General features: G+C 52.2%; 1 protein-coding gene across 3 annotated transcripts in view; it reads right to left on the reverse strand.

Moving 5' to 3' along the window:
• Window positions 1–3030: 3030 nt before the first annotated feature.
• Window positions 3031–14347, reverse strand: part of ARMC8 (armadillo repeat containing 8) — a gene marked incomplete at both ends in the record, with an annotated part of 96304 nt that continues 84987 nt past the window's right edge. For all 3 annotated transcript variants that reach the window (XM_080695766.1, XM_080695767.1, XM_080695765.1), the window contains 6 exons: window positions 3031–3064; window positions 6370–6463; window positions 7406–7478; window positions 8359–8454; window positions 11331–11426; window positions 12317–12466. In XM_080695766.1, coding sequence (XP_080551892.1) covers window positions 3031–3064; window positions 6370–6463; window positions 7406–7478; window positions 8359–8454; window positions 11331–11426; window positions 12317–12466 — 543 coding nt within the window. The remainder of the gene's footprint in view (window positions 3065–6369; window positions 6464–7405; window positions 7479–8358; window positions 8455–11330; window positions 11427–12316; window positions 12467–14347) is intronic.

Below are 14347 nucleotides of genomic sequence, written 5' to 3' on the forward strand. Positions count from 1 at the left end.
CCGCGCTCCTCGGCGGTGGTCTGGGCCGGGCCCCAGCCACAGGCCAGGACTGTGAGTGCGCGAGGCCACAGACAGCAGGGCTGCAGAGGGAGCGAGGGGCGCTCGGCTGTCCACACCGTGGCCCTTTCATGAACAGGTCCTGGACAGAAACTGCCCTCATCCAGGAAACAAAGTGTGTGCCTCTGCTTGGTTATCGGGTGCGGGCAGGAGGGCGCGGCACCCCCCACCAGGCCAGGGTGGCAGAGCCCCTTCCCCTCCTTCTTTCTCAGCCCTCACTTCTGCGTCCCCATGGCCAGCCTTGCCTTCTCCTGCTCTCCCTGGGTCCCGCTGTGGCCCGGGCTCTGGGGAGGCCTCCTCGGGAGGTGTGTCTGCATTTCAGAGATGGGTGAGCCAGGGCACCTGTGTCCTTGCAGGGACAGCAGCTGCCTGGGGAGGCGTGGCAGTCCTAGGGGAAGGGAGGTGGAGTGGATGCAGGTCTGGGATGGGGGCCTTGGTGGCTGGAGGCTGCTGGCCTCCAGGAGGGGCCTCTAGAGACTGCTGCAAACGCCCCCAGCTAGCTGCCCGAGGCACCCACAGCTTATCTCCAAACACAAAGACACACCCAGCCCTCATTCACCCAGAATTCAGGTTCCAAAAGCCAGTATATGTTACCTTCTAATGTTTCTTGATGTCCCAGACATCTGGAAAACAGACTCCTTTTTAGAAGATGCCATGGTTTTTCTTGGCTTTTATTAGCATGTGTTAAAATCATATTAACCAAATGCTACCAGAAGAACATGTACTGTTCCGAATAAAGTGCTTAAGGGAAAAAAATGCAACTTATTAAACTGGACATTCTTTTCTAGGTCATAAATTTTGGGTTACAGTCAGGGCACGAAAGGAGCAACAGAATGCAGTGTTAGAGCCAGAAGCTTAGTTAAGAACCCGGATGTTGACACAGACCCCACTTCTTTGCTGACTGAACACTGCATCTGCGTAAAGCAGCACACAGCTTTAATAAACACACTGACTTTCATTCAAATCAGAAAGGTGGATCACTGTAAAGCACTTTGGTTTGACCATCGTCTACACCAGAGCTGAGTGAGCGTTGCTTCCTTGGCTCGGCTCTACCCTGCGGCTTGGGCTTGAGATTGTCTCGGCGATCATTACTGGCTTCCTAATATTCACCTGGTGCTGTTTAATATCAACACTACAGCTTGTATAGTTTGTATGGTAAGTGCCGGCCAAGGATCTTTTCTCAGTACTAGAAATGACAGAGAATGGGCCCTAAATAAGGCTTTGTTCCAAATAAGCTATTTTTCTTTAAACTGCTTTCATCACATTAGTACTCTGGTACCTGCACAAAACCCAAATTCTGTTGTGACAGAAAAAAATAACGACTTGAAAATCTTGGTGTTTGAATCTTGGGTGGTCATGTTGAGAACAGAAAACAATGCACTAAGTACATCTTAAAAACATTCATTTGCAATCAATTATATTTAAGTGTTCGGAGGAAGGTGCAGGTCAGCGGCAACAGCCGGGTCCTGAGCGCACGCTCGCCGCACCCTGAGACCTCACACGCCGCTGTCCTCCTCCTAGCAAAGGGAAAGGGAGGCTGGCTTTACCTTCGGTCAGGAGCAATCCCTGCAGAGTTCACCTGGAAGCTGACCCAGAAGTTGGAGCAGGTGCCACGCTAAGGGCTGCAGACGGCTAAGCAGGACTAATTGCAAAGAGAAGCCATCTTCACGTGACCCGGGGAGACCCCTCCTCCTCTCGCCGGGAGTGTGTCTAAGCTTCATGCAGGAAAGACTTCAGACCTGGGTCTACGAGAGCACAGCGCCAGCGGCTGGCACCCCGAGCTGCTCAGGCAGGCACTCCGAGGAGGTGGCGGTGGCGGGAAGGCCGGCTTTCTGAACCATCCTGTCCTCGCTTCTCTCCACAGATGTGTTTGCACAACTCTTCTGCTTCACAGTGACAGCTGCTGTTTCAGAAAGCATGACGTGACCTGACTTTGTTTCCTGGAAGTGACGACCTGCTTCTCGTTCGAGCATAAGGTTCCACGTCTGGTTCTAATTGCACCAGATACCGCCTCGCCAGGGGCAGAGTGTAGGGCAGTCGGAGGCTCCGGCCCCCAGCTCCTGCCCAGGACAGCCCACTGGCTCTATCAGTAGTTATATCTCCCTTCGATGTTCAAAGCACCCTCAGGTGGGTCTGATGCCTCCCTCCACTCTACCCTGTCCTGATTTGGAAGCCTGAGAACTTACTGAATTAGGCTAAAAAAACAAAAGGCTCTGTACCTGCTAATATTGACGGCAGTAAGATGCTAGCTTACTGTTTTGCACAGCACCATGTATAGTGCCTGTTATTCAGGCCAACTATAGCCAACTTTTTCTTTTTTTGTTTTTGTTTTTATAAAGAAAATCTATGTAAGTTGAGGTTCAGAAATGCATATATTTTTTTACTTACAAATATTCATCTGACCAAAATTCAACATAACCTTTATGGAACACTAAACAATTGTTTTGTTTTTAAAATAACATTTCATTCAAACTGTATATAATTCAGTAAAGTTTTTTTTTTTTTTTATACAGCAAGCAATGCTTAAACCCTGGAAAATCTGTAGAAAAGAGATTTTCACACAAAATAAGAAAAGAAAAATCTGAGGTATCCCTCACCCACACCTCCATTCATTCTGACCCACGTGTACAGACACACACACACGCACACACTCATTCAGTCACACTCATTCTCGCTCACAAAGTGGCTGCAGCATAGGCAAAAAATTGTAGGTCCAAAGGAAAATGATTGTTCTAATAAAGAGTCCAGGTAGCTCAGGAAAAAAAAAACAAAATAAAACACAATAGTCCTCTGAGGAAAATTACTACCTCAAAAAAATGTTCTCAAGGTGAATTTGAGATCTAAGCCTACTAAATTGCTTTTGCAAAACAGCTCCCTGCAGTCCAAGGTGACTTGTGCAAATAGAGGGAATCACATGAGCTAGTTCCTGCACTCCTGAAGCCAGGCCGTGGCGCTCGTGGCAGCGGGGCTCCATCACGCCAGGTACTGCTGCAGTGCCGTCTTTGCCCTGAAATCACAAAGCTCCTGTTAGCTCCGCTCCCAGCTGTGACGACTGGGAGCCTGGCTCGATGGCACTAGGCGCCGGAGGGTCTGAGGAGGCAGGTCCCTCTGGAAGCCAAGCGAGCCCCGCTGGCACCTACCTTCGGGACAGAGCTGTGGCCAGCAGCAGACGCTCAGCGCCCGCTCTGGCCACATTCTTGCTGTGGCTCTCAGGGGCCACCCTTCCTTGGGCCTGCCAGAGCGCGGCGACGGGCCGTGCCCACTGTGTTCACAGTCTAGAGTTCTCCTTTGCCACAGGGTTGAGATGGATTTGCAATTCTTGACTCTCTTCCTGTCATGCAGGTTTTCTGCAGCGATGCACAACACCAGGGCGGGAGACTTAGGGCTCTGGGAAGCTAAGAGGAGGGACGCTGACCCAGGAAAGGGGCCCCAGGTGCTGACTACAAGAGATGACTCTAGAAGAGACTTCACTGCACCATGATGGGAATGGCCACAGCAGGGTCCTGATCAAAATCCCATTACTCTTTAAAACTGCCAGCTCGAACTTCTTCTAAAGTTTACTCGAGGCTGTGTTTTGACTACTGAGCCTCAGAGACTGGACCCTCTATTACCTGAGAAGCCTTTGAAATGAGCAGGTTTAGAGGCAAGATCACCTTTGCTTAATGGACGCGGACTAGGCAGCTCACCCCGTGAACCTTTTAATGGGAGCTAAAGTACAGGACGTGATGAAAATGTGTGTGCTGTGCAAGTCTGGGGAGACAGCACCCGACCTGGCAAGAGCAACGCAGGCCAAGGCCCAGCCTACCCCCTGTACACAGGTGAAGCCTCTCCTGGCCTCTAGATCACCCCGGAGACAACGAACTGTCCTCACTTCTGAGTAAATAAGTGCCCGCCCAGTGCATGACCGGGTTCCCAGCCAGAAGAGGAGGGCTCACAGAGCGCCGGCTAGCCAGCAGCTGAGGAGAGAGGCGGGCTGGGTCCTGGAGGACAGCTGCCTTGGCTTGACTGGTGTCCCGCTCTTGTGACCAGCTGCCTGGACTCTGGTTATCGAGGGGCTTGTCTTGACACAGCTGGCAAGCCCAGCCTGCTGCGCACTCCAGAGTCTGGGGCAGCCATTCACTCGGCAGAGGACAGCCGGCTGAGGTGGAGACCCAGCATGAGGTGCTCAACAGGCACTAAAGAGCAGGGATGCTGGCATAGCCTGGGGTAAGGGAGAGGGGCAGAAGGGGCGCCAGCCTCCGCAGCTGAAGCACCCTCCTCCCTGGCTTCCAGGACAGCCACGTGTCTGCACCCTGCCCCAGCGGGCTGGTCCCTCTGCTGCGTTGCTGCTGGGTCTTTCTCTGCCTTGTCCCGAGTGGACTGCTGAGGCCCAGGTCTCGGTCCCTCGCGCTCCTGTCTTCTCTCTCATGCTCCTTAGGCGACTTCATCCAGCTCCGTGGCTTTATTTTATTTTTGCGATACTGGGGATGGAACCCAGGGGCACTCTATCTCCAAGCTACAACCCCTGCTCTATTTTTAATTCTTTATTTTGAAACAGGGTCTCACTGAGTTGCAAAGGGCCTCGCTAAGTAGCTGAGGCTGGCCACAAACTGCGATCCTCCTGTCTCAGCCTCCCACCATGCCCCTCTGCTCCGTGGCTTTAAACACCATCCAGGTTCGTGTCCCCATCCCACTCTCCTGAGTCCCAGGGATGCCTAATAGGTGGCCGAACGTCAGCACATGCAGACGCGCTTGGTTCTCCAGCCACAGCCCACTTCTCCATGCTCCTCAGCATCTTGGCACACCGCACATCCTTGACCCAGCCACTCAGGCTGAAGCGCTGGTGTTTCCTCTCCTCCCTCTACGCCCGATGTGGACTCCACGAGTGGGTCCTGTCGGTGCTATCTTCAGATTAAATTCTGAAGCCCACAACTTTTCAGTAATTCTACCACATCCACTCTTGCTTCTGATACCCAAGGAGTGGCAACAGCCATCAACAGGTCTCACGGCCTCCACTGCTGCCCTACCCACCGGGGTGAATTTAAAAACTCAAATCAGATAATGCCTCTTTGGGTCAAAACTCTCCATTGACTCTGATCGAGAGCCCAAGACCGGCCTGCAAGGTGCTTCGTGACCAGCCCCGCCCCGCAGGCAGGACCTCCCCCCACTGCTCTTAGCTCTCAGGCGCACCCAGGCTCAGGCTCCTCGCTGGCCTTCGCCTGGAGCATTCTCCTAAACACCCAGCCAGCGGGCGCTTCGGCTCTGGGGGGTCTTGCTGACTACCTGCTCTCCACTCAGGGAAACGCTTTGCTTCTTTATGGTGTCTGTTATAACCTGGTTTTCATTCACTTATCGCCTGTCGTTTGTACTAGAATTTAAGTTCCACCAGGAACCTCACCAAGTTCACTCACCATTCTAGCCCCAATGCCTGAAACAGCATAGGTCGGTACAGAAAAAACCTGTTCAACAAGCGGGGGCCCGGAGCAGGGGCTGGAACAGCGAGTCACGGGGCTGGTGCCCGTGCAGCCGGTTGACGCTGTGAGCGGGCACTGGGCGGGCAGTGCACAGGGACGGGGCTGAGAAAGCACGGCCAGGCCGCCAAGGGCCACAGCGCTTCTGAGCCACGCCCGCGTGTGTGGAGAGCAAGATGGGGCGTAGATACAGCTAGGAGGAGCATTTCTAACTATTAAAAAGGATTTCGTTTTGTTTGCTTTTGGCACTGGGGCTTGAACCCAGGAGCGTTTTACCTTTCCCAAGCTCCATCCATAGCCCAATTTTATTTTTTATTTCGAAACAAGGTCATAAGTTGCTGAGGTTTGCCTCAGATCCTCCTGTCTCAGCCTCCCATGTGTGGGGATTAGAGGTGTCGCCCCCACGCCTGGTTCATTTTTACTGTCTTGAGGTTGGCTGTCTCTGTTCCGCCTCCTGCCCCTCCCAGGACATGGCAGGCTCTCTGATGACTCACTGCTGGTCCCCGGGGCCAGTGCAAGGCTCGTGCTGTTTTGAGCCCATGAGCGTTTGTTTCAATATTGGTCTTACTGCTTCCCAAAGGCCACGTGCATCCCCGTGCATTCCATCCTGCTGACCACGGGGCGGGAAGGGAGTGGCCTTGCACCCTCCTCCTCCATGCGTCCTGGCTGCCCAGACTCATGCTCAGGCAGAGTAAGGTGAGTCTCTAGCAACTTGATAACCTAGTTTATATCTCACTCAAATGTTACTGTTGGCACACAGAAGATTAAAGAGAAACACAGGCTCTGTAAGATTGTAAACGGTTAGCATGGGAATTACTAAGCGACTGAACTGGTTTCTGACACGGCCTAGACCGATACTCACTTGTCACAAAGGTTTGAATCTGATGACTGACTCAGTTTGTGCAGAATATCTACGATGCCCATGTCTCGTAATTTATCCTGGCGTTCTTGTGAACCTGGAGGGGGAACGTGATGCAGACCGCTGCTCTCCGGCCTGGCCTCCACCCCTCGCCCACTCCCTCCCACAGCTGGGCCACAGCGGGCCTCTCCCAGCCCTCAGCGGCCTCTGCCCGTGGCTCTGCTGCTGGACGCATTCCTCCATGCGCTGTAAAGCCAAGGGCAGACCTTTCGGCCTGGAACAGGGCCCTCTGTCACCGGGCGCCAGCTCAGCTCTTTGAGCCCGGCTCCCGCCTCCTCCCCAGAGTGGTCCCGTTCCCCCTCGCTGTCTTCCAGCCGCCTCTCTTCCCGGCACCCCTACTGCCTCTCGTTAGCACAGGGAGTGCCCGTTTTCCCGGGCTGTGTCTATGCCGAGCCCTCGAGGCCTGGCTTTCCTCCCACACACAGATGCTGTGTGGTACGAGGCCCGCCGGCTGAATCCAGCTGGGCCTCCTCCTCCTTTGCTCTGGACATAACTGCTGAGTAAGCACCCCTTGGAGTTTTTCCTCCATCACTGAAGACCTGCGGTGATGGTCTCAGGCCTGACCCCTCCACACCCAGCGACAAAATCTCTAGGTAGAGAGCGAGATAGACGGCTCCCACTTCTCCACATCTTGATGCATACTGGAATCACCTGGGAGCTTTAGAACCCATGCGGAGAAATTCTGATGTAATTGGTCTAGTGCAAAAGTCCCCAGCTGGGGTCGAGAGCCTTCGACCACGAGGCAGGGCTACCTCACCAGCAGGTGTGTCTGGCGAGCCCTTCCGTGGGCTTCCCGTGCTCGCGGGGCGCCCAGCTCACCCGAGGGCAGGCACCCCCTGGCTCTGAGGCAGGGCTCTGTGTGCTTCTCGCTCCAGGGAGCCCCTGGATGGGCTGGGCCGGGCGGGCTCTGCCCAGGGTCCCGGCTCCTGCTGCCCTCCCTGCGCCAGCCTTGTCCCCATGAACACGCTCACCCTCTTACCTTCCTCTTCATTCCATATGAGGTTCGATATGCAGAACATGGCCGCAAGCTGCAGCTTCACGTGCGAGTGGCCCTAGGGACACAGAAAAGAAGTAAAGATGGAGGTCGGCTCGTTTCAGATCCTGGCCTGGGTAATTCCAACAGCCTACAGGTTTGAAGCGGGGGCCACAGAATGTGTGTAAGGACTGGATGAAAGCCCACAGGGAGTGGTGGGGAGTCTGACGAATGGAGGCAAGTGACAGCCTTCCTTCACCACAGACCTTCAAGTGCACACTTGTGGCGGGCGAGGTGGCGCAGGCCACATGCTCCTACGCCACGAGTAGAAGTAACGGGGAAGGGAAGGGATGAGGTTTAAAGAACAAGGAGGGGTGCGAACCTACTTCTGTTTGGGGAGACGGGGCAACCAACCACCGAGAATCCTGGAATCCTGCAGGGTGCAGGCAGGGCAGAGTGCCCGGTGGGTTTTATAAAGCGAGACACTCGGCCTGCTCTGTTCATTTCTCTGCCACTGCTAACTCCGTGGTGGCAGGTAAAGAGGAAACAGGTGAGCGGGGAAAGGTCCCCTCCTCCAGGTCAGAACTCTCTGTGGGGCTGATAAGCTGGATCTTAGCAATGGGCGACGGCAAGATGCAGGGTGTGGCCGCAGCAGCAGGCAGTGTTTGGAAGCTAGAGGTTCCTCCGGCGCGGGGAGACAGGCAGAGGCCCTGGGAGGAAGCCCAGAGCCCAGGCCTGTACTGAGGGAGCAGGAGCGAGGCGAGCGCCAGGTGACTAGCAGGGCTGGCAGGCGGGTGGTGATATTACATGGCACCAGCATCAGGAGTTGGGCGTTTCCCCCTTCAGGACGGAAGAGTCCCCTGGATCTGTTAGAGTAGTTTCTCCTCCTACAGTTTGTTCTGATATCACAACACCACAGCCCCTGCCTTCTAAGGCTGCGGCGATGGCCCGCAGCTTACCATGTAGTACTTGATTTTCTGCAGGATGTCATCATTGGTCATTATAAGTTCTTTGGCTGTTGTCCCATCAGCTATGTTGGCTAGGATGCACAGTGTCTGGAAAAGAACATAGCCAGCGGTCAAGAAGCTGAGGTGCCGGAGTCCAGCTCCCTCAGGAGCCCGGGCAAGGCCTCACCCCAAGGCACATGGTCCTCACAGGCCCCATAGCTGCCTTGATTCTCACCCGGAACCGCCAACAATGGCAACCACACCAGGCAGAGCCCTCCTCGCAAGGGCCAAAGGCGGTGTGCTGTAGAGGGCATACTATCAGAAACCAAGGAGAAAATGTATCATCTTTTTCTTTTTCTCTGAAGTTTCAATTCAAGAGAAGTGCTTGTGATTAACCTTCAGGTTTCTTCAGAGATGTAGTCTGTCTGGTGGAAGCTTCCCCTTCACCAGCCTCCACCTGCCCCTTGCTTCCAAGCTCAGAACCCTGTTCACAGCCACACCAGCCACGTGCAACAGGACCTCCTGAGAGCCGGGTATGTGGCGCGCGCCTGCATCTCAGCACTTGGAAGGCTGAGACAGGAGGAGTGCAGGTTCTAGGAGACAGCCTCAGCAAGTAGTGAGACTCACCAACCTAGCAGGACCCTGTTTCAAAATAAAAGTAAACCAGGTTGGGGGTATAGCTCAGCGGTAGAAGGACCCTGGGTTCAATCCCCAGTACTCCCCCACAAACAATCTCTTGATTTTGGGGGAAGACTGTGAGAAAAGAAAAGGACTGTGTGAAGGAGCTTGCTCCAGACTGCCTGATGCAGAGGCTGAGGGAGCCCCTCACCCCCAGGACAGTACATCTTGGGGATGATCACCGCCTTAGTGACTGGAGCTTCTCAGAGGAGGACGCTGCCTGCCGGCTGCTGCTCCATGACTCCCAGCCCAGCAGGTGGCAAGGGCGAAGGGGAAGGCGAAAGGGCTGGATGCAGCAGCTCCTAGGATGCGCTGCCCTGCTCCGCGAGAGCCACGGGACACGCTCCCTGCCTTGGACGCTGCGACATCAGCACATACACCTCACTGAGGCGGGGCTGGAGTCACAGCAGAACCTAGGAAGCATTGAGAGCGGATGTCTGATGCCCAGGGCCAGGAGAGGATTCCTGGAGGAAGCAACAGGGCCCTTCTGGAGCACAGTCAGGAATCACCCAAAGGCACGGGGTGGGGCGGGTGAAGGCACAACTTGAAGCTTTTTTTCTTTGTGGTATTGGGGATGGAACCCAGGGGCATTCTACCTCCGAGCTCTACCCCCAGCCCCATTTTTTATTCTTTATTTTGAAACAGGGTCTCAATGAGTTGCAAAGGGCCTCACTAAGTAGCTGAGGCTGTCCTCAAACCCCGATCCTCCTGTCTCAGCCTCCCAAATACTGAGATTATAAGCGTGCGCCACCACACTGGGCTAACTTGAAGCTTTTTTTGCTGCAAGATTTTAGCTCTAAGCTATTGAGTAGACTGTGTTCTAGTCAAGGCCAGACCCTTGACTATCGTACGGGGTGTGTGACTTTCTTTCTCCTATATTAGCATGCTGTAGTAACCAATTAGGGAGTGAGTCCTTAGGCATGAACCAGACGGCTGCTCTGGGACACGAGAGACCCTGAGAATGCTCAGGGGTCTGAGGTCTCAGTGATCTGGGGTCTCAGTGGGTGCTGGGGACTTTATTTCATGGCAGCTAGACCATGCCAAGGAGACTATGCCGTGTCTTAGAGGTGGGGCAGAGAGGACCTGGGAAGACTTAGCCCTCAAAGTGATCTGGCAGAGCCGCACTGGCACCTGCTGAGAATGTCTTTTGGAAGGCACAGGCCCCAGAGAAATGAATGACAATGGACCCATGCTCTTTCAGGGTTAGAGGAAATTTCTGTTCCTATCTCAGCCTCCTGTGTACTGGGATCACAGGTCTGTGCCAGCATGCCCGGCTCTCCTTTCACTCTCTGCAGAGATTTTCAGAATCTTTACCTAGAGATAGAGATTTTAAACATTTGCATCTATACTGATGTTTATAAAAATTAGGCTAGGGTTTGACTGGGGTTACGGTGAATCTATAAGTCACTTTAAGGAGAAGTGTGTGTGTGTGTGTGTGTGTGTTAGGAGTAGAACCCAGGGGCCTCTGCCTCAGGGCTACACCCCCAGACCTATTTTATTTTTTATTTGGAAACAGGGTCTCACTAAGTTTCCAAGGCTGGTTTCAAACCTGTGATCCTCCAGTCTCAGCCTCCCAGGTACTGGGATTACAAGTGTTGGCCACCACACCTGGCTCGAGAATTGACATCTCAACATAGTGTATCTCTCCATTTGTCTAGGTCTTGAATTTCTTTCATTTTTAGTATACAAGTCCTTGTGAGATTTATATCAAAGTATTTCATTTTTTCTTGAACTACTAGAAATGGCACTGTCTAAAAATATTTCCCCTTCCAATTGTTCACTGAGGTTATATATAAAAATACAAAAGATGTTTCTATCTTGTGACCTTGCTTAACTCATTTTATCAGCTTGAGATTTTCTGATGAGTCCACAGCATTTTGTATGCAGACAGTTACATTGTCTGGGAACTGTTCATCTCTTCTTGTCCGATCTGCCTTACGTCTGCGGTAGGAATTCCAGTGCGGTGCTGGACAGGAGTGGTCTGGACAGATGTGCTTGTCTTGGTCTGACCTAAGGGCAGTGAGACGGGCCCACAATCCTGACGTGTTCAGAGAGTGGTAGTGAGAGGGCTAGAGAGCTACCCCTGGAGGCACAGTTCCCTCCAGGATGATCCAAGGAGCGGATACTGCAGAGACGGACACAAAGCTATAGACTCTGTGGTCCTGCTTTCCTCTATTACAGGGAGAATTGTGGGAGGCTTCTTGTCTCCAGAGCACCTCCCAGCACACCGCCTGTCTCCTGCGATGTGCGTGTTGAGGAGAGCCTCGCAGGCCACCTCTGCTCACATCCAGGGCAGAAGCACGTACCTGCTCTTTGACCTCGATGTTGTGCTCCCCTTCCAGGATGAGGGTGACAGCCTGCATAATCTGCTTTCCATGAGTGCTCATTATTTTATCTATGTGCTGTAAAATAATGGAGATGCCACAGTTACTGTGTGGGGAAACAGCACAGAGCGGAAGGTTTCTACAAGTTTAATGACGATACAGTTGCTTGAGGTGGAACACACAGCATACAAACCTAGGTGTCTAACAACAGTAATTATTAGATTTTGAAGCTGCATTTTTGCCTTTAAATAGGTTTTTGAATGACTTTCCCACAAAGAGAGCATAGTGGGGGTTCTTGGGCCCAAAGATATTATAGAAAAACGAAGCACCAAAAAAACAAAAAAAGGATGGGGAAACGGGGAGCCAGAGACGTGGAAAATATGACGTGGGGTTATAGCACTATCTGGGGGCACAAGTGCATCAAGGTGACTCAGAAGACACGCAGGGCGCGGAGCGGACCAGCCGTGTCTCTTTCTCCACCTGAAGGCCCTGGCACTGCGGCCCGGGGACAGAGAGGGCATGGAGCGCCGCCCAGCGGCAAGCTCGGCCCCTCCTGTCTGACGACGCCATCTTCCCAGGGCAAGCCTATTGACGTGGGTGGCGGTGGGGGTGTCCGAGGAACGGCACTGAGCAGGATTCTCTATGGGGAAACGGGTCGAGGGCCGGCGATAAGTGAGCAGGCAGGCGAGAAGCCCATCCTGCCACTGAGCCAGGTAAGGAGGGAGTGACAAACCAAGGCGGGTGTCCAGCACCAAGCGGGAGACGAGCCAGGCAGGCAGTGCGGGTGGTGGTGGGGCTCCGCAGTGAAGTGGCTCCCACAACCCCGCGACAGGGACAGACGCCAGTGCCCGCTTCTCTGGGAAGGGGAACGATGGGACTGCACGCATGGGCAACGATGGAGCAGAGACGGCAGCGCTGGCCGGCGCACCTGCAGGGTGCGCTGCTGCAGACCCTGGGGATTGACTTACCGGCCGAGTGGAGAGGAGGTTTCTAAGAAGTCCCAATGTCTTCATCAGCACATTCAAATCTGAATCTGATAACAACCGGAATAGCTGTTCAGTACTCAAGCTTCGTAAAATATCTGCTTTTATTTTTTGTTCAGCCTGAAATGCCATATTCTGAAAGGATTAAAGAAGTTGCAAGAATCATGTCTACATTTACTTTATTATCTTTCAGTAGTAAGTCTGATAATTATTGAAGTACAAACAGAATTTGTAGAAAATCCTCAAGTTTGAGTTATACTACATATTTGATTTCTGCTGATAGGTCTTTATGTCAAGAGAAAGTTACCTTCCACTCTTAGGATATACCTATATGAGGAATATCACTTTCTTATATGGGCATTTGAATGTGTTAAGATTTCTTGGATTAATACAAAATCCAAGTGTTACTTTTGAAAATATATTTATGGTACTTTCTGTGTACCTTATTAACAATGTGACTATTAATGATACACTGTGGCATGCATTTTGAAAATTATTTCAAAGTATGTATGTATGTATGTATGTATGTATGTGTGTATGTGTGTATGTATGTATGTATGTATGTATATATGTATGTATTTTTGTGGTAATAGAGATTGAATCCAGGGGCATTCTACTTCCAAGCTATACCCCAGCCCTATTTTTTATTTTGAAAGAGGGTCTCATCAAGTTGTGTAGGGATTCACTAAGTAGCTGAAGCTGGTCGTGAACCTGTGATCCTCCTGTCTCAGCCTCCCAAGTACTGGGATTATAGGTGTATGCTACCATGCCCTGCTTTTTTTATTCTTTATTTTGAAACAAGGTCTCACTAAGTTGCTAAGGGCTTCACTATGCCACTGAGGCTGGCCTCGAATCTCTGATCCTCCTGTCTCAGCCTCCCAAGTACTGGAATTACAAGTGTGTACCACCACACCCAGCTAAATCAATTTTTGATGTGAAAATATTTTATAAATTGGAGACACATAATATGTGGTCACTGCCCTGCAGGAACTTATGTAATCAAGGAGCTAAGACCGATGGTGAGAGGCAAAGTTACCAGTGACGTGAGGCAATGGTAGTGCTAAAGGACACTGCTGCGTGTCGAGAGACGCAGCCCGAGAGAGAACACAGGAGCTGGCAGTATGGAGGCTGACGAGACAAGATGCCTGCCTGGACTTACGAGCAGGACGTAAGTTCAAGCCTCTACGTTAGAGTTGTGAGCAGGAGGGAGCTCTCAAGCCAAGTCCAATGGCGGCTGAAGTGATAGATCTCAGAGGAAGTTAATGGTTACACCAGGATATGAAGATTTCACAGTAACCTCTTCTATTAAAGGGAGTTCCTGAAACTTGGGGGACTATCCATTGACAAGGGGGCTGGGTAGAAAATGAGTTAAAAAGCCGGGCGTGGTGGCGCACGCTTGTAATCCCCGCGCTTGGGAGGCTGAGACAGGAGGATCGCACAGGTTCGAAGCCAGCCTCAGCTACTTAGTGAGGCTCTCAGCAACTTAGTGAGACCCCGTTTCCAAATAAAGTATAAAATAGGTCTGGGAGTATAGCCCGGAGGTAGAAGGCCTCTGGGTTCCACCCCCAGTACCACCAACCACCAAAAGAAAAGAAAATGAGTTAAAAGAACAAATCAGTCCTAGGAAAAGGGCTTCAAGACGAGAAGAGCTAAGAGCAGTGTGAAGTTAAGGAGAAAAAGAGCTAGGGAGCCGCTGGGTCTCGTGCTCCCAGAGGACTATTACTTCTCTACAGAGTCCATGTGGCAAACACAGCAGACACAGCATGGAGCGGGAGTGAGGGTGGCGCAGTCCACGCCCGTCCTACCCCACCAGCCCAGCCTGTCCTCACCTGCCTGCGTCCTGGCGACATATACCACGGAAACTAAACAAGGGCGAGGAATAGTGAATGCAGAACAGCCAGCTCAGTGGTGGCACATGGCAACACAACTGTAATTACTATAGTTTTGTTTTTAAAAATCGATGTAGGATTACTCACTTTTCAGTTTCAATAAGACTTACTTGAACAATCTTAAGAA

The sequence above is a fragment of the Muscardinus avellanarius genome (assembly GCF_963383645.1).
Source record: "Muscardinus avellanarius genome assembly, chromosome: 5".
Taxonomy (NCBI): Eukaryota; Metazoa; Chordata; class Mammalia; order Rodentia; family Gliridae; genus Muscardinus; species Muscardinus avellanarius.